Source organism: Poromitra crassiceps (genome assembly GCF_964638095.1).
Source record: "Poromitra crassiceps genome assembly, chromosome: 14".
In the NCBI taxonomy this organism is placed as follows: domain Eukaryota; kingdom Metazoa; phylum Chordata; class Actinopteri; order Beryciformes; family Melamphaidae; genus Poromitra; species Poromitra crassiceps.
In genome coordinates this window covers 16,895,687-16,920,116 of record NC_139633.1, presented here as the reverse complement: position 1 = coordinate 16,920,116, position 24,430 = coordinate 16,895,687, and the positions used below count along the sequence as shown (strand labels likewise).

General features: G+C 46.8%; 2 protein-coding genes across 4 annotated transcripts in view; one reads left to right on the top strand and one right to left on the bottom strand.

Moving 5' to 3' along the window:
• Window positions 1-35: 35 nt before the first annotated feature.
• On the top strand, window positions 36-5,225 carry gins2 (GINS complex subunit 2). Of its 2 annotated transcripts, XM_083650350.1 has the most exons (6): window positions 36-82; window positions 213-371; window positions 595-709; window positions 2,054-2,153; window positions 3,993-4,119; window positions 4,454-5,225. In XM_083650350.1, exons 2-6 carry the CDS (start codon window positions 282-284, stop codon window positions 4,580-4,582), a joined length of 561 nt encoding a protein of 186 aa, XP_083506476.1. In that variant the 5' UTR covers window positions 36-82; window positions 213-281; the 3' UTR covers window positions 4,583-5,225. The 2 variants fall into 2 exon arrangements, with proteins under 2 accessions (XP_083506476.1, XP_083506477.1); XM_083650351.1 differs by lacking the exon at window positions 36-82 and having other exon boundaries at window positions 268-296.
• Window positions 5,226-6,353: 1,128 nt separating this feature from the next.
• Window positions 6,354-24,430, bottom strand: part of gse1b (Gse1 coiled-coil protein b) — a 68,871-nt gene continuing 50,794 nt past the window's right edge. For both annotated transcript variants that reach the window (XM_083650824.1, XM_083650825.1), the window contains exons 5-15: window positions 24,232-24,430; window positions 22,610-22,789; window positions 22,038-22,402; window positions 20,430-20,748; window positions 15,810-16,453; window positions 15,578-15,690; window positions 14,825-15,089; window positions 11,990-12,364; window positions 11,324-11,707; window positions 10,550-10,653; window positions 6,354-9,727 (exon numbers count right to left, since the gene is read on the bottom strand). The exon at window positions 24,232-24,430 is cut by the window's right edge and continues 2 nt beyond it. In XM_083650824.1, coding sequence (XP_083506950.1) covers window positions 9,587-9,727; window positions 10,550-10,653; window positions 11,324-11,707; window positions 11,990-12,364; window positions 14,825-15,089; window positions 15,578-15,690; window positions 15,810-16,453; window positions 20,430-20,748; window positions 22,038-22,402; window positions 22,610-22,789; window positions 24,232-24,430 — 3,089 coding nt within the window. In that variant the 3' untranslated portion in view covers window positions 6,354-9,586. The remainder of the gene's footprint in view (window positions 9,728-10,549; window positions 10,654-11,323; window positions 11,708-11,989; window positions 12,365-14,824; window positions 15,090-15,577; window positions 15,691-15,809; window positions 16,454-20,429; window positions 20,749-22,037; window positions 22,403-22,609; window positions 22,790-24,231) is intronic.

Sequence of the window (24,430 nt, the reverse complement as noted above, 5' to 3'; positions counted from 1 at the left end):
GGAGGAAAATGCAGGAGGAGACAATTTCGTCATGACCAGCTGCCACCTGCGGTACCAGTGGACACAGTGGATTTCTTGAAAGGTTTAAATGCAGGGATTACTTGTACTTGAAAACAAGCTTATGCACAGTACATAGTGTTCAATGTCTTGTATCCCCCAAATCTGACTGACTGTCCATGACGGAATTGTCTGCTCCTTCGATTTCCGTGTAGGTCACACAGGCTGCAGCGCGGGAACATTTGCAGGGTCCATCACGGGTTTCAATAATCTATCTGACAAACATGGATCCCTCGGAGGTAGAGTTTCTTGCCGAGGAAGTGACGGTGACGATTATACCCAATTTCAGCCTCGACAAGATCTATTTGATCGGGGTGAGTGAGTCGATTAATTTGTTCAAACTAACGTTGATAGTTTGAGCTAACATTTGGCCTGACATGAAATGAAGATGAGTCTCAAGCTCATCTGTCTAACGTTACCCTTACCTGAGTAACTTTGTGCTAACGTAATGCAGTCAGCTTACACTACACTACACGAGTCATGTAACGTAACTCAGTTGCCTCTGTGTGTCTCCGTTTTGAATATTTCCGTCATCAGGGCGACCTGGGCCCCTTCAACCCCAGCATGCCAGTTGACGTCCCTGTGTGGCTGGCTCTCAACTTGAAGCAGAGACAGAAATGTAGAATCGTGCCTCCTGAGTGGATGGATGTTGGTAAGGTGGAAGTGTGTGTGTGTGTGTGTGTGTGTGTGTGTGTGTGTGTGTGTGTGTGTTTTTAAGTCTTTTCTAAAGTGGCAAAATTAATTGATTTAATACTTTCAGGGTTAAGCCCTTGAATTAAAAGAAATAGCAATAGTTCACTAGTCAAACTCAAAACGTTGGAAGAACATTTCTTCATTTTAATACAAATAGTATTTGGGTTAATGCCTAGCTACATAAAATTATTAAAAGTTATGCTGCAAAATGCATTGCCCCTGTGGGTATAAATAAAGACTACTCGAAATGTATTTAGACCCTTAGGGGCTGTTCACATAGGACGTGTGTATGAACCCAGCGCCTTTCTGCAATTCATTCTCTATGTTGATGACGTGCTAGGCTCCTCTTTCAAGGACCGCACCTGGCGTTTAAGCGCTCTTGGCGGCTAGTGTTTTTGGGCGGAGCGCTCTGAAGCTCTCTCAAGCTGAAAAAAGTTCAACATTTGCTCGTCAATGTCACTCTTACTTCTTCTCCTGGCAGGGGGATCTTCAAACTCTGTTGCTGCCAGAATTGCCAATAATCTGGCTTTCGTGTTTACAGTGTGAACAATCAACAACAACAGATGAAACTAGCTGGCTACCGTCCGTGTGATAGTTGCGTCCTGAACTGCGCTGTGCGCGACGGCAGGGCAAAACAAAACACACACACACAAAAACGCTCTGTTCGCTGGTCTGTGCACATTGGAAGCGCTCTCGACATGATTTCCAAAGCGTTCTGATCTGAAATACACACGTCCAGTGTGCACAGACCCTTAGGGGACATTCAGACCAAAAGCGTTTTTGGAGCTGCCAGCGTCTCTGCAATTCATTCTCTATGTAAGGACACGCTAGACGTGCTCCTCTTCCAAGGAACGCACCTGGCGTTTAAACGCTGATGGTGTCTCGTCTTTTTGGCGGAGCGCTCTGGGCGTTTTAAAGCTGAAAAAGTTGAACGTTAGAGGAAAAGCGCGCTGCTCGTCTTTTTACTCCTCCTACATTTTCTCCTCCCAGATGGATCCTCAACCTTGCTGCTGCCAGAATTAGCAATAATCTGGCTTTCATGTTGACAGTGAACAACATCAAACAGAAAAAGCTAGCTGGCTACCATCCGTGTGGTCGTTGTGTGCTCAACTCTAGTGCGTGCGACTGCAGCGGAAAATAAAACAAAGCCAAAAAAAACGCTCCGTGTGCTGTGTTTTGTGCACAATGGAAACGCTCTTGACATGATTTTCATAGTGTTCTGACTGAAAAAAAAACGCTTTTGGTGTGAATGTCCCTTTACTCTGTCTTGCCTAATGCTGAGGCTGTTTTCCAATGTGTGCAGATAAGCTGGAGGAGATACGGGAGCTGGAGAGGAGAGAGGATGCCTTCACGCCCGTTCCCAGTCCTTATTATATGGAGTTGACCAAACTGCTGCTAAACCAGTGAGTAATGCATACAGTGTAGGAAGTCACGGTATAGAGACACTGCGGAGCACATCATCATTCACAAACCATGCCCAAAACAGGGGGAAACAAAAACTCCCCCCCAATCCTGGCGTTCTCCTATGTCACGTGTTGCATACAAAGATCATATATACGGAAGATGAATACTCCAACTTACTTCCTTGACAGCCAGATCCACATTTTTCTTCTCGCCAATTCTCAATGGCTTCCTTGTTTTGCTCTGGCTTTTTTATTTGTTGTCTGCGCAGCCCACCACACAGCAGCTTTTAGGTATGTTTAATTCAAGGAAAATGATGCTGGTGTTTGGAAGTGAATGGAGAGCTTTCCCCCGTGATGGGCATGGCCTATTTCATGCAGTGTGTCTATGGTTAGCTCTGATGCTACTAAACCAGTGAGTAATGCATAGAGTGTAGGAAGTCACGTTATGGTTAGCTCTGATGGGCTTCTGGTCTGTCACCATAACTATTTTGGTTATCTCGTCGTCTGGGGGTTCCAATTTTACCATCAAAACCAACCAGCCAGCCATAGGGGGGTAGGGTGGTGCAGTGGTAAGCGCTGTCGCCTCACAGCTCGAAGGTCCTGGGTTCGATTCTCACCTGGGACGCTGTGAACGCTGAAGGAATGCGTGCCCGTCCGCATGTCCTCGAGTGCCCACCGCCCGGGTGGGGTCGTCAAAAGGGCCTTTCTGTGTGGAGTTTGCATGTTCTCCCCGTGCCTCCCGGGGGTTTCCTTCATATAGGAACCCCCTTCACCAAAAACATGCAATATCCTGGTTGCTAATGTGGTTCCTCCTCTGGTCGTTAAGGGCGCCTGTTCAGAGGGAGGGGAACCGGTTGGAATAGCGTGAACCTCCCACGTGCTATGTCCTACCAGTGAAGCTTCCCTGTCAGGTGAAAAGAAGCGGCTGGCTAACTGCCCATGTCTCGGAGGAAGCATGGAGCCAGTTTCGGCTCTCCCCAGATCGGCAGAGGGTGGAGTAGCAACCAGGATAAATAAAAGTAAATTAGCACTAAGGGGGATAAAAATGGGATAGAAAATCGGGGGGGGGGGGGGGGGACGACAACAACAACAACAACAACAACAACAACCAGCCACCAACATTTGGATGAATGAATGGAGTAATGTTAGCACGAGGCTATAAACAGGGTAAGGCCTACCTTGTCAAACCGTATCACTGTTGCCTTATTGTGCTGAACTTGTCTTCAGCGTACAAGCCCTGTTCATCGGCTACATGAACAAATGATACACCTTGACAAACATTCCCTGGTGTGCTGTCAGTTCCATGGTCACACAACAGTCTCTCTTCCCCGGTTTGGCATTCAAAGTTAACTTGGCGTTCTCGAGACTGATATACTAAAGTTAAACTTGATGTCCAGACCCACGGCGATCTGGCGTCCGAGTCCACACTCGCTCACACCGGCTCATGTGCTCTGCAGCGCACCTGAAACCACTCGTCTCTAAATGGTGATTGGACCCACCAACCAAGCCGAGTCAGCCTTTAACCTTAGTCCATTCACCCAAATGACGGCTTATGATTGACAGTTCAGACTAACCAATGACTGCTCATGAATGACAGACGTACCTGACCGTAATAAAGTGTATTGAAGTGTATTTTTTAGTGTATTTTCTACATTCTGTATCTACCGAAAACAAATACCACCGGCCCTGGTCGCGTGGCAATTAAAGTTCTATCCTATTCTATTATAAGCCACTGAACCAGTGAGTATAGCGTTCGTAGCAGTTCATTATGCCATTAAACTCAGGATCTCTTGTGTGTGTGATGCTCTACCTTACGTGAGGGTTTGTGTGTTTCTGCAGCGCATCTGACAACATTCCTAAAGCAGATGAGATCCGGACGCTGGTGAAAGACATCTGGGACACGCGCATCGCCAAACTCCGCCTCTCCGCCGACAGCTTCATCAGCCAGCAGGAGGCTCACGCCAAGGTAACCAGCTCTCATGCCGCATCTTATCTGCTTTCTAGGGATGGTCATGTATAATTGTATATTATGTATTTAGTATTCATAGAACATTCAGTCATACCCATTCTAGTTAAAACAGTCAAGATGCTATTGGATGCAAATAGAGCAGTAAAATAATTTGTTCGTCAAATTATCAAGATTAATAATTGTGATCACAATGTGTTTATCACATTAGGCGCATACTGTGTAGCCGTACTGGTTTCGGCTTTACTGTTGCATATAGATATAAACACAAGCATACATAGCATCAGAGAAAGACACATTTTTTATTCAAGCTGGCATCGTCTCTTTTCTGTAGCTGGACAACCTGACTCTGATGGAGATCAACACCACGCGGACATTCCTTCTGGACTCTCTCAACTGCATGTACAAACTACGCTCCAATCTGCACCCTGGCTCCAGTAAGGGAAAAGCCCTTGACTACTGAGCAGCAGGGTCAGGCTGCCCGGCCAGGCGTGGGTCTTCAGGTTGGACCAGCAGCTTTGAGAAGGCTGCAAACGGCCTTGGACTGAGGTTTCTGGGTCAAGCCCCATGCTTACTCACCAGAGCTTTGATTACTGAAGAGACTGTTTTCTCAAGAATGAGTGATCCAGAATCTTTTTGTTACCAAAATTGCTCAGCCAATTTAAGGGGCTGTATTGTTTTGTGCAGGGAGATGTGACGTCTGCCGTTATTGAAAGAATATTTGCTATATATATGTGCTGTTTTGCAATATGTACAGTATTTCATTTAGGATGCCCACTGTAGTTGTCAATTTCACTTAAAGGCCAATATACTGTATAGGAAAGTATGTGTATATGTGTCAACAATTGTCATGTTTTCCCCCTGCAACCTCAAGAAAAGGCTCCACTACATGTTTCATTTTCTGTTCCACATTACAGTAAGAGATGAGCATGTATGTGGTTTAACACCTCTAGTGTGGTATGTGCTATTTTCAGCGCTAGTCAGGAACAGAAACCTGTACAGTGGTCCTCTGCAGAAAAAGAAAAAAAAAATGTTTTTGATATGCAGACAGAAATGTGATAAACAGCCTTGACTTTGAACAGTAGTCTATTATGTTTGTAGCCTTTCCATTTTAATATTTCATAAAGTTTTCCTGGACAGATGGCGTTATGCAGCATTGATTGACTGAATCAGAATTGTGGTATAAGTAAATGGGTATCATGTGTCATGCATAGAGATCTGACCATGTTCTTTACAGCAGAGAAACCATTGCTGGTTGGTGGTAATTCATAAATTCACAGATCCATTCATAGAGCCCTTTACTAGTAAGGGTCCCCCAGGTTTTGAAACAATAATTGTGAATTTCTTTATCACATTTTAGAGAGGTTGTTAGGAATGTCATGTCTGGCTAATAATTCCCAAGCATAGCCTATGCATCTGATTTAAGTATACAAAATATGTTTTGCTCCATTTTGATTAGAGCCCGACCGATACTGGATTTTTGAGGCCGATGCCGATACCACTATTAGGGAGTAAAAAAATTCCGATACCGATAATATCGGCCGATATATATATATATATATTTTTAATCAAATCTTTATCCCCCATTAGTGCTAATTTTTAATTTATTTATCCTGGTTGCTGCTCCACCCTCTGCCGATCTGGGGAGAGCCGAAAACTGGCTCCATGCTTCCACATGGGCAGTTAGCCAGCCGCTTATTTTCACCTGATAGGGGAAGCTTCACCGGTAGGACATCGCACGTGGGAGGATCACGCTATTCCAACGAGTTCCCCTCCCTCCGAACAGGCGCCCTTAACGACCAGAGGAGGCACCACATCAGCAACCCTCAAATATCAAACACTTGACAAAGATATGAGTTGAAATGAATTGAAATATGTAATGTAGGCAGGATATTTTACAGCTTATTAATAAACTCAATGCAATGAAACAGTAAACTTAACTGGGAATTTAATAATTATAAATGACTAGAAATACAAAAACACAATAGAACAAATAGTTAAGAAAAAATATAAAATATACACAACATGCTGTCTATAACTTAAAAAACGGCAATATCGATCGGCGCACCATATCGGCGAACCGATATATCGGTCGGGCTCTAATTTTGATACAGTAAACAATATTAGAAAAATGATGACATCCCCTCTTCTACCACCACCCAAAAAATTGAGAAGTTTTTGTTGAACATTTTTGAAATATTTTATTTTCTTTTTTGTCTGAAATCACAGCCATATATTCATAAATACCTAATTACTACATTCAACAAAGAATATATTACATTACAATGAATTCAAACAAGTACATTTTTAAAAACAGGATTTCACAGCATCTAGACATCCTCCACTGAGTACGGGTGCTATTGCGTGGGCGTGCGTGGGTCGGAGAGACAGGGCAGGGAGGCGGGGCGAGGGGAGGGGCTGACTACTGCACCTCCCTCCCGAGCTCATTGGCAGCTAACCTCAGCACGAGTGCTCCCCGGCAAACTGATGGGCTGCGTCCTGGACGTGGTATCCCTCTGATCCTCTCAAATGGCTTGGTCCAAGGTGGGGCCTCGTTTCTAGGAAGGACTTATTATGAAATTAAATCTCGGAAATGCAGATAGGTAGAAATGAACGCCGGGATTCTGTCAGCTCTGGACTTCTGAAAGAGGAGTGGGGCATGGGAATATAGCCATACTGTCATAAGGATCCTATAGTGTGCATAAGACTTGACCACAGAGAATGTTTATCATGTGGGACACTGCTGCTTATCCATGTGCTCAAATTTGTAATTAATCCACAGAGGGTGTAGTTGTGCTTCAGTCAGTCATTTTTAATAAATTATAATTAGGTGTATGCACATTAAAAAAAGATCAAGGTGAGGATGAAATCCAAGCATTTATTTATTTTAATTTAAATGACATACTGACATCCCTCACTCACTCCTTTTTCACACCTCCGATCCCACCATCATAACTTCTGTAGTAGAGATAAGCCCTCATCAATCCAAACCCATCATCTGAATACCGACTATACTGCCTTTGGGGTATTGCAGGAGGCGGGGCAACACAAGTGCAACTCAAGAGTTCTGGTGTAGACAGACAGACAGGGCGGCGCTGACAGCAGGATGAGGGACAGAGACAGGACAACTGAGAAGACTTCAATGGGGCCTAGACAGACATGGCAAGGTAAAGACAAACGTCATTGATTTTGTAGTACAAATGCCCATTTTGAGGCTAGTTTCAGCATAATTTCCATTCCATGTTATTTATTAAATATTGGCAAATCAGAACCTCTCACTGACTTTGGATAATGAGGGTCCTCACCTCAAATGCAGAAAGGAAGTTTCCCACAAAGTAAATGGGGTCAAAATTATTTAACAGTGAATCATGGCCATTGTGATTCAAGTGTTGGCTACCAATTACAACAAATTTTACAATGAAGAATCCAAAATGGTCGTATTTTGGCACTATTTCCTTTTATGGCTGCTGTTAAGGGCTATGACCTTGTAAGGCGTAATATTATGCAAACTGTTTTTGTTGTTTGGTACCGAGTCCAAAGCTATGTAATGTTATTGAAGTAAAGGTCCATAAAGAACAGGACTGCCTGGCTATCAGCCCCATCAGCTGGCTGCTGAGAGTCTTCATGTCTGTTGTTGGGTGCGGCTCCTTTCATTTAGCCGATGATGCAAAACAGTCAAGTATTATAACAACCTTCTCACACTCCTATCCACCTCGGGTAATGCGTGACTTAAGTATCAAACCAAAATGATGTCACTGTGGCTGTGAATTGGTTTTCTGCAGGAGCAGTGAGCACATCACAAGCTAACTAGTCAAACCAGAAGCAGTGAAACATGCCGTTATTAAACTAGAGGAACCGGAGAGGAGCTGTTGACATGGGCATTAAACAGAGAGGCACGTGGTGCTGGGGGGTAAGGGGGTGAGAGGACAGGGGCTTAGCCGTGTCTCGGACCTCTAAGTAAGCTTAGCTCAGCTCAGAGGCCAGGTGACCTAAGTAAGCTTAGCTCAGAGGCCAGGTGACCTCTAAGTAAGCTTAGCTCAGCTCAGAGGCCAGGTGACCTAAGTAAGCTTAGCTCAGAGGCCAGGTGACCTCTAAGTAAGCTTAGCTCAGAGGCCAGGTGACCTAAGTAAGCTTAGCTCAGAGGCCAGGTGACCTCTAAGTAAGCTTAGCTCAGCTCAGAGGCCAGGTGACCTCTAAGTAAGCTTAGCTCAGAGGCCAGGTGACCTCTAAGTAAGCTTAGCTCAGGTCAGGTGACCTCTAAGTAAGCTCAGCTCAGAGGCCAGGTGACCTCTAAGTAAGCTTAGCTCAGGTCAGGTGACCTCTAAGTAAGCTTAGCTCAGCTCAGAGGTCAGGTGACTTAAGTAAGCTCAGAGGCCAGGTGACCTCTAAGTAAGCTTAGCTCAGAGGCCAGGTGGCCTCTAAGTAAGCTTAGCTCAGCTCAGAGGTCAGGTGACCTAAGTAAGCTCAGCTCAGAGGCCAGGTGACCAGGTGAGGGTCTGTGGCTGGGTCTCAGCTGCGCAGAGAACCAGAGAAGAGCAAGAGGAGTAGCGGAGTCTATCCTGTTTTCTCTCTCTCTCTGTTACACGCCTCAAAATGAGCTGTTCTGGCCAGCAGCAGTACAAACACTAAAAGCAAGGCTTTCTTTTTCACCACCCCCAAAAAAGCATTAACATATAAAAATGGCAGGCTTTTTTTTCTTTTAAAAGAACAATGATTAAAGTAATAAAAACATACAAAATTCTTTTTAGTCTTCATATTATATACAATACAAGGCTGAAGCACCTTTTAAAATTCTTATTCTCAAATTTTCTATTTCGAAATAAAACATTTCCTTTATTCTTTCAAAAAAAATGTGCATTTTCTAAGTTCTTCCCTAATTTGAACAGTTCTTTGTTGTAACACAGTACCACCAGGTAGTTCTTCAGCTTCTCTTCATAAGTGCATTTCCAGTTCAAAAGCTCATGTGGCCACCGCCATGACGTCAGTCCGACTGGCCAGAGGCATGGGCGTTGGTTTGGAGACGTCCCTTGGCCACGCCCCTCCTGGGGGAGCAGCTCCCTCATTGGCAGGATTGTCTGTGTGGCTGTGGCTGTGAGGGGTGCAGGGACTGCGCATGAGAGTAACAGGGACTGAAGTAGGCATGATTATATGTGTGTGTGTGTGTGTGTGTGTGTGTTGATCTTCAGGTACTCCTGCCCTGTACTCTCACTGATCCCAGGGTTGGCTAGGTTGGCAGACATTAGTGGCTCGTGGCACAATCCCTGGCTGGCCACAGTCCAAAGACAGCCCGTCCTTCAATGTATGGTCCTGTCTCCCATGCATGCATCTATCATCCATCTACCATTCATTCATTCATCCATCCATCCATAGAGCCATGTGGACCAGGCCATGAAAAATAAACTCTGGGTGTCAGTCTGAAAGGGGCGGTGGGCGGGGCCTGAGGGCCGTCAGGTGAGCAGGGGCGGGGTCACCTGGGAGGGTAGCCCTTGTAATGGCCGCCTCTAGGCCAGTGTGTCTGTGGCAGCGTCAAGCACTTCCTGAAGTGCTCCAGCTCTGCCTGCAGCTTCTCCCTCTCCACTGCCAGCTTCTGTCTCTGAGACATCAGCTCCTACACAGCCAGAGAGGAGCAGAGGGGAAGACGCAAAACAACACGTTAGAATCCCGCAATCGCTCTGTTCAACAGTGAGGAGTGACAGGGAGAATCAGATGATCTCAGGCATATGACTGTAATAATACAGAGGGTCATAACAAAGACCCGCTTTATGAAGGTCACGTGATATGTTTTCATTGAGGATTGTGTCAAAGAGTGTCAAAATAGATTAAATTCTGTGGTAATTTGTGAGGCTATAGTTTTCTGGTGCTCAGCAGTTATCCTGTTAAGTGTCTGTACTGTATCTGTCAATGCTCTTTGACTTCTAACCACATTTCCTCTTTACATACGCTAACTTATACACATGCAATTCAATCACTGAGTATTTGACCACTTTAGAATCGTGTTTATTTGCCTCACGATGCTTTGAGAACTCAACTCTTACTACTTATTGGCATTCAATTTAACATGATTTGCCCGTGTAGCTGCCTTTGCAATTGTGATTTAGTTACTCCAGTTAGTGCTTTTTCATGTGGTGTTTGGGTTATTCTCTCCACCCCCGCCTGGCACATCACATGTAGGACAGGATAAGACGTGTGGGAGATGGTAGAGAAATGTGTAGCTGTTGGATATTCGAAGCATTTTAGTGTGGCGTGGAGATGACAATGGTAAAGCCTATCATGGGGGAGGAGTTTCTAGAATCGCACATACCGGGAGCTACCTAGTGACTGTTAGCTACGTTAAGACAGACAAAGAAAGAGGCAGGCGGCAGGCAGGCGTTAGGACCTGTGCGTTCACAGGCACAGTGGCAGCTGCAGGCGGTGAGTGAGTGTGTCTTACCCCCATGCTATGAGACAGCTGCTCAGCAGTCAGACTGAGGTTGTAGTTCTGAGCTTCTAGCCTTCGACATTGGCTCTGCAACACTTGCCGCTCCACAGTTTGCTCTAAAAACACCACAGGGGAAGAGGAAATGGAGCAGAGGAGAAGATGAGGGTTGTGGGAGTAGAGAACAGAATGTGAGCCTGAGGGCAATGACCTTTGACCTCTTTGCAGCATCCACCTCATGTGCTATCTAAGCAGCAGATGCTCGAAGGCTATTCTACCACAAGCAGCTAACACACCACCACACTTGACTCAATACAAACACACTTTATATGACTTTTTTAGTCTGGGATTGATTCGATGTCTGTTTAACTAATTTTGATAAACATTTTCTTGTACAAATTTTGATTATACACAATATTGCTCTGGACAGAACAGTAAAGAGAAGTGGTGAATACCACCCTCTATTGACGAGAGAATGCTACAACAACTGACACAATTGTTTAATTTGGAAATTTGTTTGCCAATTTGTATTGTATCAAACCACCAAAAACTCGATGTGATCCTACAAAAAAAGGGGGAAAAAATCTGAATGTATAAAATGTAAATGTAAGTGTTGAAACCTATTTGCAAACATATTGAGCAGATAAAGGACCACCAAAACTTGAATCAAAAAAATAAATAAAATACACAATACAATTGGAGTTACGAGATTTTCTCACAGCAGCATCACATGAAAGCAGCAATATAGCAATGCATGAAATAAACGGCATGTTCCGTGTCGCTGCTTACCTTCAATATATTCCTGATAGGCTTCAAATATAGATTCGATCCCCTGCCATTTGGATACAGGAGCCTCTTCTTCCTCCTCATCCTCCTCCTCATCTGAGTCCTCTGGACCAGAGAGGTCGTCCCTGGTCCCTGGGGCGTCCCGGTGCGGGGGCAGAGAGAAGTGCTGTCCGTTGGGCTGGGGGTGAGAGTGTGCGAGCGGATGGGGGATGGAGTGTGCGTGTGCGTGAGGCTGTGTGTGTGAGTGAGGCTGTGTGTGTGAGTGAGGCTGTGCGTGTGAGTGAGGCTGTGTGTGTGACTGGGCCGGCCGGCTCTGAAGCTCTGGAATGTTGTAGTGAACGGACGAGTCCTGGAGGTGCGAGGACTCCGACATCCCTGTGGCTCCACCTGTGGACAAAGACAGGGCAGAGGGGAGGACTGTCATGTTTCATCTCTTTTTATTACTACGTAATAAATTAACTATCTGCTACTTATTTTTTTTCGTCCCCTTTTTCCCGCACAACTGTTTCCCCTGTCCCAGTCGTTGCTCCAACCCCTCTGCCGATCTGGGGAGCGTGTAGACTTCTCACATGCAGTCACCAGCCACTTCTTTTCCACCTGACAGCGAGCTGCCCATTAGTCACCATCACAGAGATGTCTCTGCTGGGACACTGTGCTGCTTGGACCTACCTTTGTGTTTCTGCAGGGCCTTCTGCGTCGACTGCAGCACGGATTCGTGGAACTGCTGGGCGAATTCCTCCGGTGTGAAGCTGTCCCAGGGCTTGGTGCGTCCGTTGAGGCTGGGGTGCCCCTCTTTAGGCTGCAGGGCGAGTGGGGGCCGCAAGCTGTTCAGCAGGCTGGAGCTCCTCTTAGAGGGCGGTCCCTCACTGGGCCCCCGGGCCTTGTCAGGATAGACGGCAGGAGGAGGGGGTTCCTTTGGTCTTAATGTGTCCCCGAGGGCTTTGGGCTGGCCGTTGGGGGACGCTGGGCGATGCGAGGAGGGACTCTGTGCTCCGGCACTCAGCTGCTCTTCTGATTCACTGGGAGGCTGGGCAGAGGCAGGATCTGTAATAGTGTGAACATGTGTTAAGTCAAGAGCCACACGACTACAGATGGCACGCTGCAATTAGAAAGGGTGTTATTTTAGATGCAGCTCTCATCCAGAGACATGATACAGATGAATGAACAGCACCTCTAAGCTATACTTCTGGGAGGAGAACATGTGCATGTTTATGTTGATGTGTCTCACTGGAGAGCTGTGCTGCAGGGCTCTTACACAGAGGTCTGATGGTATCCAAGGTTACACTCTTATCTTTAACACATTGAGTGCCACAGCGCTTCAGTAAAATTGTCTGGAGCCTGTGCCAGATTCACTTCCATTCAGTTGAAAACAGCTATAGAATTTTTTCTATTATGGCTATATTAACGGGGCTGGACTTTAATGAAACATTGAACACTCCTGCTTCTTCCAAAGAAGAAATTTTGTTTCTAGACAGTTCCATTATGAAATGACAGCCTCTCAAAAAAGTGCACTTTCAAGGGTTTTCTGTCGTTTTTTTTTACTTTCCAAGATATAGTCCCTTTTATGAATACCTTTTGCACTCTAATTTCGAGCACATTCACTGACTCTGGCTGGTGTTTTCTGATGTGGTGGCGTGTGGTGTGGTTTCTGTGCAGCCTGTGTGCCACACACCCCTCTCCCCCCCCCCCCCCCCCCCTCTCCACCTCTGAGCTGCGGGCTCCTCCCACACGCACAGAGTTTGTTTCTCGACTCCGTTTTTGCCCCGGACAGATCCCAGCGCCCATCAAGGAAATGATGCGCGCTGGCAAACGCGACTGAACGAAAAGGCTTGGCCGTTCGGCTTCGGATGCTGGCTTTCTAGGAAATCGTGTGGAGATAGATAGAAGCATAAGCTTGTGGCATACTCTTCGCTCAGTTGTGAGCGCGGATGCAGCCGAGCCCACTCTCCGCTGTAGACAGAGCAATATATACGGCTCTGGCAGAAAGCATGCATCGGTTTCCACTTTGATCCAACATTTCTCCGCTGTCTCCTGTACAAAGTAAAGGATCTGAGGTGGGTGGAGCAGCTCCTGTGACGATGTTTAAGGTGGCGCCGTGTGATCCCTTGAAGGGATTCATGCTCACTGGCTAGGTACGACCTTAAACAGCAGAATTATGGAATAATATGAATTATGATTTTAGGACGTCCACAGACGTCCTTGGCACTCCTCATTACTTTTTTTTAGGACGTCCACAGACGTCCTTGGCACTCAATGTGTTAATGGCCTGAAGCAGCTCCACTACTCTTTCATTATCTGAGAGGAAGATAAAAAATATATAGATATATAACTTGCAAATCCTTAGCCCTGGCTGTATGTACCTCATTCACAATGCAATCAGCACGCCAGTCTCTCTATACGATGTTTGTGAGTAAGTGTGTGTGTGTGTGTGTGTGTGTGTGTGTGTGTGTGTAAGGAGGTTGAGCGCTCCCTGACAGCGTGGGAGGCTGTGTGCTGCCATCTGTAGGCAGCACACAGTAAATAAAGAGGGTTAGACAAGGATCACTCTAAGCCCTCCTCCGCCACTCCCAATGCCTCATCAATGTGTATGAGTTTGTGTGCGACTCCATGTACCCTGTGCATCACTCCACACGTGTACATACAGAGCCCCAGAGTCCAGCTGCCTATGGTACATTAAACAGGTGAATGTATAATGCATTGCTGCCTGTTTAATATTTGAAACGTATAACAGAGAGCAGTTGGAGGTTCACATGATCGTCGTTTGAGCCCATATGTATTAGATTTCCTCGAGGGCCAGAATCAACATGTTAATGACTACCGTACTGTAAGGACTGCATACTAGACAGGCAGAGCTCTGCTGAGGTGGAGTGTCAGCTGGCTGCAGAAGCAACTAGGAATGACTATGTTGTGAAGGAGTCATCTCCATCATGTCATCTCCCTCTGACTCTGATGTCAAATAGATGACACGTGGTGTGTGGAACCTAACTGACGGGGATTTTTGTACGGCATGTAAAGGTGCGATGCGATGGTTTCCAACTAGCTTTCTCGAAGCACACTGACGTGTGCTCTGGTGTGCCATGAGACAGTATTCAAATGTGTATTTAGTCCATCAAAAATATAAAAAAACATAACCTTCATTATTTCAATTCTGACAACATCAGACTCTCACCGTCTTTGACCATCAAAGGCAGTGGAAGCGGCTCCTTGGGCACCACTTTAAAGATTCATGAAATACGAGGGCCTGAGGCATTGGGTCTTCAGCCAACTACAGTAATATAGTTCTTGAAAAGTAATTAAACTGAATGGTTGCTAAGCAACACATATCAGTGGTGATTTTCAGTTAGTGAATTAATATTTAAAAGTAATTGTTATGTGGTCACAGGTGTGTATTTAGAAGAGCATGTGTTTTAGAAGAGCTTCATACATGGCTCAGTCAATCAGAACTGAGAACTGGAAGTATCTGCTTTCTAAGTTGTTTTTGTATCAACATACTGTTGATGTTACCTCGTCTCTGCTGCACGGTGATGTGAGACAGGCTGAACATGGTGAGGAAGCGCTTCTTGTCCTCCAGTTCCGGCGCTCGGTCCATCTCCTCGGGGGTGAAGCGCGTGCTGAGCTGGGGCGGTGGAGGGGTGCGCTTAGGGTGCAAGGCAGGCGGCGAGGGGCTCCGCTCCCTCAGCAGCCGCCTCCTCTTCCTCCTCTTCTGCTGCACCAGCTCGTCGCGCCGCACCACCGTGGTCAGGCCAAACACGCCCAGGAAGTCCAACTTCTGTGGAGAGAGGGTGGCGAAATAAATCACGTTTTTGTTTGCCTTGTTTGTGTGTTGGGTCCAGCAGTGAAAGCTCAGAAATAGAGCTGCAACGATTAATCGATTAGTCGATCGACAGAAAATTAAACTACAACTATTTTGATAATCGATTAATCGTTATGAGTACAATTTTAAGAGAAAAGGTCTAAATTCTCTGATTCCAGCTTCTTAAATGTGAATATTTTCTGGTTTCTTTACTCCTGTATGACAGTAAACTGATCTTAAACTGAACTTATCTTTGAGTTGAGGACAAAACGAGACATTTGAGGGCGTCATCTTGGGCTTTATTTGGGAAACACTGATCGTCATTTGCCACGATTTTCTGACATTTTATCGACCAAACAACTAATCGAGAAAATAATCGACAGATTAATCGATTATGAAAATAATCGTTAGTTGCAGCCCTACACAGAAAGCATATTATGTGTTAGCAGGTCCATGTGCTTTACCTCTGTGGAGTCGTCCAATTTGAGCGGGGGCTGGTCTGCTACTCTTCTGAGATGGGCTCTCACCTCCTCCTCATCACTCTCATCATATGAGTCATCCAGGTCGTAGTAGTAACCTGCAGCACACGCAGAGGGTCACCAATGACAGCCGACACCCATACACAGCTCAATGCATTCAATACACTTTTTAAATCTTTTCAAATCCTCCCATGACAGTGACTGTAACAGTATGTACCTTTCTCCCTGGCCTCCCTTCTCCTCTTCTCCTCCAGGTCCAGCTTACTGACGGGCCTGCGGTGCTGCTGGAGGAACTCGTCATAGATCAGAGCCATGTCCATGCTCATCCCCAGTGCGGCCACCTGTCCCGTCCCTGGCCCCGTAAGCATCCCCTGCCCCTGGCCATGTCTGCCGGGCCCCTGGTGTCCCTGGAAGCCCTTCAGTCCGCCGCTGCTCTTCACGGCTCCCCCGAGCTCGTACTGGCTGGGTAGCGACAGAGACGCCCTCTGCTGGCTGAAGAAGGAGTGGGTGGATTTCTCCAGGTCAGCTAGGAACGTGCTGGGCTCGGACAGGCCCAGGGGGCCTCTCAGCGGGGGGTACTTCTCCATCGCTCCCCCATCTCTCCTCCGGACCCCGTCCTCGTACTTGGAGGGCCCCGGGGGAAGGCGGCTGTGCTCGTAGTGCCCCACCGTCGAGAGCTCGTGGCTGCGTCTGGAGTCTGTGGCGGTGTCGATGAGAGAGGCGGGGTTCCACAGGGTGGTGGGAGGAGGAGGGTGGTGTTCTCGTGGCAGCTGGGGAGGTTTGGGGGAGATGAGGGGTGGAGGGGCGCCCAGGTGAGGGTGGAGCTCCCGGCTTCCTGGTTCATGGTGATTTGGTATGGATCTGTGCAGAGACAAAGGGGCAGCGGGCACGCTCACCTGTTAGACATACAATGCTTATGCCTTTTCCAGAAACCACACGTACAATAGAGAGTCAAAGTGAAACGTCACTTCCTGCTTCAGCACTGTACCAGAGATTTTCATTCGTCATTTATTTTCCCATAGACATTTCGTAAAATGCTTATACAAATAGTTTTACTTGGTCAAACCAAACGGTTCAGATATATTTAGAAACAGGAGAGACCACATAACATTTCACTTGGACCACAACATAAAAAACTGCGGATTTAAAGAAAATATTCTTTTTGATTGTTTTTTTAAGTTTTGGTCCGAGTGAAATGTTCTATGGTCTCTCCCGATTCTAAATATTTGATTGTTTGGTTTGAACAAGTACAACTATTTTTTATAAGCATTTTACAAAATGTCTATGGGAAAATAAATGGCGGATGAAAATCTCTGGTACAGTGCTGAAGCAGGAAGTCACTTTGCCTCTCTATGCAGAGGGACATGACGACACATATACATGCCTGCCCCCCCCCCCCCCCCCCCCCCGTCCATCTGTCTGGCAGTGTGTGTGTGTGTCTGTATGTATGAAGAAATGTTATCAGGCACAGGCAGAGTAGCCCAGAGCAGAGTGAGGATGTGGCCAAGGCACACACTGTCCTCCAGACACACAGGGCTGCCTTTGATCTGCTAGGCCCTTTTAGTATGGCATGCACACATACACACATACACACACACACACACACGCACACAAGCACACACGCAAGTGCACGTACACATGCACACAGACGCACGCATGAATACGATTGAGAAAAGTTCAGAGAGGTCTACAGAGGGAAAGGCTGGGAGAAAAATGTATTCCTGAGAGACAGGCAGTCAGACAAAAAGGCACAGGTAGGGTGGAACCGGTGGATAGAGCGATGGATTGTTAGAGAGGGAGTCAGACTGAGCTATGTGAGAAAGAGAAGTGGATTGTTAGAGGAGTCAGACTGAGCTATGTGAGAAAGAGAAGTGGATTGTTAGAGGAGTCAGACTGAGCTATGTGAGAAAGAGAAGTGGATTGTTAGAGAGAGTCAGACTGAGCTATGTGAGAAAGAGAAGTGGATTGTTAGAGAGAGTCAGACTGAGCTATGTGAGAAAGAGAAGTGGATTGTTAGAGGAGTCAGACTGAGCTATGTGAGAAAGAGAAGTGGATTGTTAGAGGAGTCAGACTGAGCTATGTGAGAAAGAGAAGTGGATTGTTAGAGGAGTCAGACTGAGCTATGTGAGAAAGAGAAGTGGATTGTTAGAGGGAGTCAGACTGAGCTATGTGAGAAAGAGAAGTGGATTGTTAGAGGGAGTCAGACTGAGCTATGTGAGAAAGAGAAGTGGATTGTTAGAGAGAGTCAGACTGAGCTATGTGAGAAAGAGAAGTGGATTGTTAGAGAGGGAGTCAGACTGAGCTATGTGAGAAAGAGAAGTGGATTGTTAGAGAGAGAGTCAGACTGAGCTATGTGAGAAAGAGAAGTGGATTGTTAGAGGAGTCAGACTGAGCTATGTGAGAAAGAGAAGTGGATTGTTAGAGGGAGTCAGACTGAGCTATGTGAGAAAGAGAAGTGGATTGTTAGAGAGAGTCAGACTGAGCTATGTGAGAAAGAGAAGTGGATTGTTCGAGAGGGAGTCAGACTGAGCTATGTGAGAAAGAGAAGTGGATTGTTAGAGAGATTCAGACTGAGCTATGTGAGAAAGAGAAGTGGATTGTTAGAGAGAGTCAGACTGAGCTATGTGAGAAAGAGAAGTGGATTGTTAGAGAGAGTCAGACTGAGCTATGTGAGAAAGAGAAGTGGATTGTTAGAGGAGTCAGACTGAGCTATGTGAGAAAGAGAAGTGGATTGTTAGAGAGAGTCAGACTGAGCTATGTGAGAAAGAGAAGTGGATTGTTCGAGAGCTATGTGAGAAAGAGAAGTGGATTGTTAGAGAGAGAGTCAGACTGAGCTATGTGAGAAAGAGAAGTGGATTGTTCGAGAGAGTCAGACTGAGCTATGTGAGAAAGAGAAGTGGAATATAAACAGGGAGAAGAATGGTGAAATGAGACATGAAAAAGGAAAATGACAAGGTGGTCAGGAAGACAAGGTAAAGTGAGGAGGACAGATGGTTGTCGGTTGATGGACAAACCGACTGTCCAGAACGTCTTTCCACCTGGCAGTGTGGCACATGCTGCCTAACCAATCAGATTATCTATGCCTCTGTGTGTGTGTGTGTATATGTTTATCTGCAATCTGCAGCCTGTGGGCTGCGATTATACTGAAGGGTTACTGATAGCAAGCGTGTGTGTATCTCTCCTGCACTACCAGTGCAGCATTACCCACAATCACCAAGCACAACCTGACTTCACTCACTCACATACACACACACGCACACGCACGCACGCACGCACGCACACACACACACACACACACACACACACACACACACACACACACGCACGCAGTAACAAAGGAGGGTAAGTAGGGGGCTTATGCTGTGCAAGGTTGAGAGGATTAGCTGAGAATTAGCCTTTGTGTATCTTAGCTGTCCCACTCACTGCCTGTTTGAAAATCCTCATCCACTACAGATGAGACAACAACAGTCATCAGGAGGACCCTGCCTAAATCAACACCTAAACATAGCTTTCTGTCTATTTCCCTACGTGTCAGGGCTGGAAGGTAGCAGGGACAGAAATAGAGTCAATGTGATGCCTCTGACAGGGTTTATCTTTCTTCCAGTCCTGCCTGAAAACCCACTTCTAAAGCCTGCCAGCTTCTGAGGCTTCTCAACACAGGCACAACTGTCCCCATCAGGCTAGCAGTGACAGACAGCCAAAACACCCCAAAAATAGTGTGTGTGTGTGTGTGTGTGTGTGTGTGTGTGTGTGTGTGTGTGTGCATGTGCGCGCGTGCGCGAAAGCATGCCTGTCTGTTGGTGTCACAGAGACACCGGAACAGCTTTCATCTCTCAGACGACACGGGGCATGACAACTCTCCGATGACTGGTCCGTGCTTTGTGTGCAAACAAACATGGTGGAGAACGTGCGTGATCAAAATGGAGAACGTGCGTGATCAAAATGACGTCATTGCGGTAGAAACAACAGAACATTTTTAGAAATTGGCTGCATTCAAGACTCATGCACAAAGCCGTGCTCGTCTAGCTGAAGTTCAGAATGCAGACGGCACCACAGCTGCAGAGGTGATGTTCCGTTAAGAATGAGTTAACGAAGAGGAAAGAGAACCACTGGCTAATTATTCTGTTGTTGTTTCTACAGAATCACTAAAGCCATGTTTCTCAAATGGTTAGGGGTACATGGAGGTACTAGAAAGAAAGAGTAAAATGGAAAAATGTAAGAATAAATTGTGTAAACCTGCTGATCTGTAAAGTGTTAAATTAAATGAAATTGAATAGAAAGCAATAGTTGTTTTATTGTTGTGCTGTTTTATTTGTAACCAGGCATCTCGCGCGTTCGATTCCTAGCTCGCTCGCCCGCCCTGCAGCTCGCCGAGCTGCTGATGACATCAATGATGACATCATCACTGATGACATCACATCATTAGCTAATTAGGGCAATCACCTAATTAAAAAATCTGTCTCCGTCAGGTCAGCCGCACACCCTGAAGGTTTCAGCCCGATCGCACGTAAAACCGCGAACACAGAACTTGAAACAGTGGACAGAGCCCACATACTAAATGTGATAGAAGATAGATAGATAACTAATTTACATCAAAACTGGACTTAGTGAAATGTTACGGCCACAGTGTTCAAATACATCTGCTCAGGAGGCACTAATTGCAACTCTTTCGCTCCATGTAATGTTGTATCCTTCAAAAGGTGAGTTATCCTTCATTCAGTGCATCATGCTATGGGTTTTCTCTTGCAGGTAAAGGGGGTACTTGAACTCAGAAAGTATTGGACTTTTGAGGCACACAGTCCTCAAAGCTCCAATACATGTTAGAGCAGGTTCTAACCTGTGTGCGTCTGTCCTGTGATCCGGTGCGTCAGCCGGGCGGCCTAAGTCCAGGTGCTGCTCCAGAACCTGCTGGCGGAACTCAGACACCTGGTACTGCCGGTCCTCCTTCTCCTGACGCAGCTTGCGTTGCCGCGCCAACCAGCGCTCCTCCTCATTGGTCCTCTGGAGCATCATGGCGGACGTGAGGCCGGGCCCCATGTAGAGGCCGTGACTAGAGACGAGGCCGGGTACCACGGCGTGATGCGACTGGACCATTGAAGAGTGGAGGCCAGGCGGCATGGGTTTGGGAGCTGATAGGATGGGCTCTTTGGTTTTATCTGTGCAGGGAGGAAGCTCAGTGTCAGTGTTGGAGAAAGGAAAAGCCCCATATAACCTGTTTCTGTTCGAGGTAGAAACACTACATTTGCTGTGGAAAACATGGCCGTGGAAAGGACATGTAGGGCTACACATGACAAAAAAAACAAGGGCAACTTCAGCCCAGGACCACGTGCGTCATGTAGCAACCAGGCGACTTCATGCAACTGAGGAAACTACATCTTTCACCAGCCCAAGTTTGGCACTGATGACAACATCACTGATGACATCACTGTTTCAACAGCCCAAGTTTGGCACTAATGACATCACTGATGACATCACCACTGATGACATCATCACCGTTATCATTCCTGACTGACTATTCCTGACTGAATGAATGACTCACCCCAAAAAGCATTCTCTTGACCATGCGCTGCGCAGGTGGTAACAAAAAAGATTTGACGCGCACACAAACAGAAATAATAGTGAGAAAATATTTGATCTTTAGAAATATAAATTCAACAGCAGCTATACACCAAGGCTTTTCTGTATCATATTTAGTCAGTCATTTAGTTAGGGGCATTTAAAGACCCCCTAAAGTCATGTTTCAAGATGTATATAAAATACTCTACTTTGAATCATAATTTGTGTCTGATTGTTTTCCCCACACAAAAAGTTTAATTATCTTGTTAAAATCTTTAAAATGACTTCCCCTCTTTCTGCCTCATTAAGAAATCCAAAGCAACCAATCAGGGTGCTCTAGAACCTAACTAGCCACTCACAGCATACAAGACAGGCTTTCAAAAACGTTCTCGCTCCCAACTCGTGACAAAGTGACAACAAGAAAGGTTCCTGACCAATCTGCATTATTATGACGAGTTGGGAGTGAGAATGTGTTGGGGCTTTAACTGCTGAATGCTGGACTGTGATTGGCTCCAGGATTCGTGATGTCACGAATATTGCTTGTTGAAAACAGCCTTTTCAGGGAGCTCTGAGAAACTTTCCACTTTCAGAAGATGATTGTGGAAACAGCCTTCTAGTGTCAAACTCTGCTCAGACATCATTCTGCACAGTGAAGCTCAGACATCCAACTGAAGGAACAAGAAGATAAACTGATTTTTGACTTTCGGGGGTCTTTAACCATTTTTCACAAAAACACTATTGTAAATACAGGTTCTAATGAACCCTTGTGACAAACGACTAAAAAGGGATGTTAAGCAAACTGTGCTGTAAAGGAAATGATAAAGTTCCTCAGTGCACATTAGTGACTGTTGAGAAGTGCTGTGATGGCTCATAGGACAGAGGCACATACCAGGCCGATTAGGGGTGAGCCTCTCAGGCTTGGTTCTGTCCTCCTGCCCCCTCATGGCGTGCAGCTCGGCCAGGTAGTGGCTCTCCATGGCCTTGGACACCTGCAGCTCCTTCTCCCTCAGCGCTCGCTCCTTCTGCCTCTCCAGCTCCTTCTCTCTCTCTCGCTCCTTCTCCCGTTCCCTCTCTCGCTCCCTCTCTCGTTCCCTCTCTCTCTCCCGCTCCAGCTCCTTCTCCCTCTCTCTCTCCCTCTCTCGCTCTCTCTCCCGCTCCTTCTCTCTCTCTGCCTCGCGCTCCCTCTCCTTTTCCCGCTCGCGTTCCCGCTCGCGCTCCCTCTCTCGCTGCCGCAGCTCGTCCTCCAGCTGGAGCCTGGGAGGAGAGAGAGACACAGAAGAAGAGAGAAGCAGATGGCCGTCAAATTAGGAGAGACATCCCATAATCGCTGCACACTGCTAAGATCTACTCGTTTACGTGTGTGTGTGTGTGTGTGTGTGTGTGTGTGTGTGTGTGTGTGTGTGTGTGTGTGTGTGTGTGTGTGTGTGTGTGTACGTACGCGGACGTTAAAGGGGGCGTTACCTTTCGGACAGCCGCTCAGATTGCAGCGCTGACAGCGAGGCGTGTGTGAGGTCTCCAGGGTAGCGGACACCTGGTAGGTGCATGTGAACAGCAGAGGGATGGAGCGGGCCTAAACCTCCCCCTGCTGGCAGCTGGTAGAAAGGCGACCTCAAAGCAGAGAGGCAGAACGGGTCATCCATTCTGAGAGAGAGAGAGAGACAGAGAGAGAGAAAGATGAAAAAAGAAAAGGGAGAGAGAGAGAGAGAGAGAGAGAGTCAGTCTCCCCTAGTGACAGTGCGGCGTTCGTTCACTTCATTAACCTGTGTGTCTCCATCTCCCACAGGAGTCACATCACAGGGAGGATGCAGTCTCTGTCAGCTAACCTCAAACACCACATAGCAGCTAGCAAAAGGCAGGGAGTGCACGTGAGTGTGTGTGTGTGTGTGTGTGTGCACGCGCGTGCGAGTGTGTGTGTATGTGTCTGTTTGTGTGTGTGTGTGTGTGTGCGCGTGCGAGTGTCTGTGTATGTGTGTGTGTGACTCCGTGGCTCATCCCCTCATTAAATCCATTACAGTACACTGTGTGATGGGTGCTGCAGTCCTCTGATCCTGCTGAGCTGACAGACCAGGGGCACGCAGCCTGTCTCATAGCCCCAAGCTAGCAGGGCCCTCTCACCCCTCTCCACACACACACGCACACACACACACACGCACACACGCGCAAACACACACACACACACACACACACACACACACACACACACACACACACACACAAACAGACACAAACACTCAAACACATACACACACACTCTCTCTCTCTCACACATACACACACGCATGCATAATCACGCACACACAAACAGAAATAATAGTGAGAAAATATTTGATCTTTAGAAATATAAATTCAACAGCAGCTATACACCAAGGCTTTGATCGTCTTCTTGTGGAGTCCACAGCACTTCACTCACTGCACTGCTTAGCATAATGTGTCCTGAACACAAGTGGGCACCGAGTTGAGGAAACACATCCATGGGGGAGTGTCGAAAAAAAAAGCTTAAAAAGCCTGTTATTACTACTCCAAGAGTTAGGAGGCGCTGTGCACTGCAGGCACAGTGTCTGGGATGAACCACAGGTCAGAGGTTATAAAAGCTTGCCCAGCCTAGTGTCCTCTAGAGAGAGAGAGTGGCGTCAGCGGAGGACCAAAATGCGAGACTCATTAGCCAATGAACAGCCAGGAATGGGTCTCGCGCTACTTTTGCATGCTAAAATAAAGCTGATAATGTACATGATTCAGGGGGGGGGGAACCCTTTCAGAGTACAACACAAACTGTGCATTTTTGCTGAAACTCGACAGTGCTGCTTAATCCAGGACCTTTCTTCCTGGAACTCTTGAGAGTAAAAAAACTGGTCCATTGGAGTGAATGGAGATGTCGGGACTCTTCTATCTACACGGCTCTGGCCCAGCCTATTGTGACGGCTCATTTGCCAGCTCAAAAGGATTAGGAGCAACAGTGCGGTGATCCGGATCCATTTTAGACCTTTGTTTCTGTGAATAAACCTTTGTTACAACTTACTTACTCGCTAGTAGAGTGGACTTATTTCAGGGTTAAACAAAACATCTCATGACAGATAGAAGCTCACCTGTATGGCGTGAAGGAGGGGTGGGGCAGGTAGCTGGGGTGGTAGTAGGCAGCCGCGGCAGCTGCAGTGGCGGGGTCCAGGCCCAGGGGCAACGAGGGCATGCGCAGCGCATCCTCAGCCGTGGCATAGGGCCGGAAACCACGGAGGTACTCCTCTGGCACAGCACCAGGGGGCACTGCGTGAGCCAACTGTCTGGGCA

Coding starts and splice junctions, on each gene's coding strand:
- gins2 (XM_083650350.1), top strand. CDS start 282: ATGGATCCCTCGGAGGTAGAGTTTCTTGCCGAGGAAGTGACGGTGACG. Junction 372..594: donor ACAAGATCTATTTGATCGGG/GTGAGTGAGTCG, acceptor TTCCGTCATCAG/GGCGACCTGGGCCCCTTCAA. Junction 4,120..4,453: donor AGCAGGAGGCTCACGCCAAG/GTAACCAGCTCT, acceptor TCTTTTCTGTAG/CTGGACAACCTGACTCTGAT.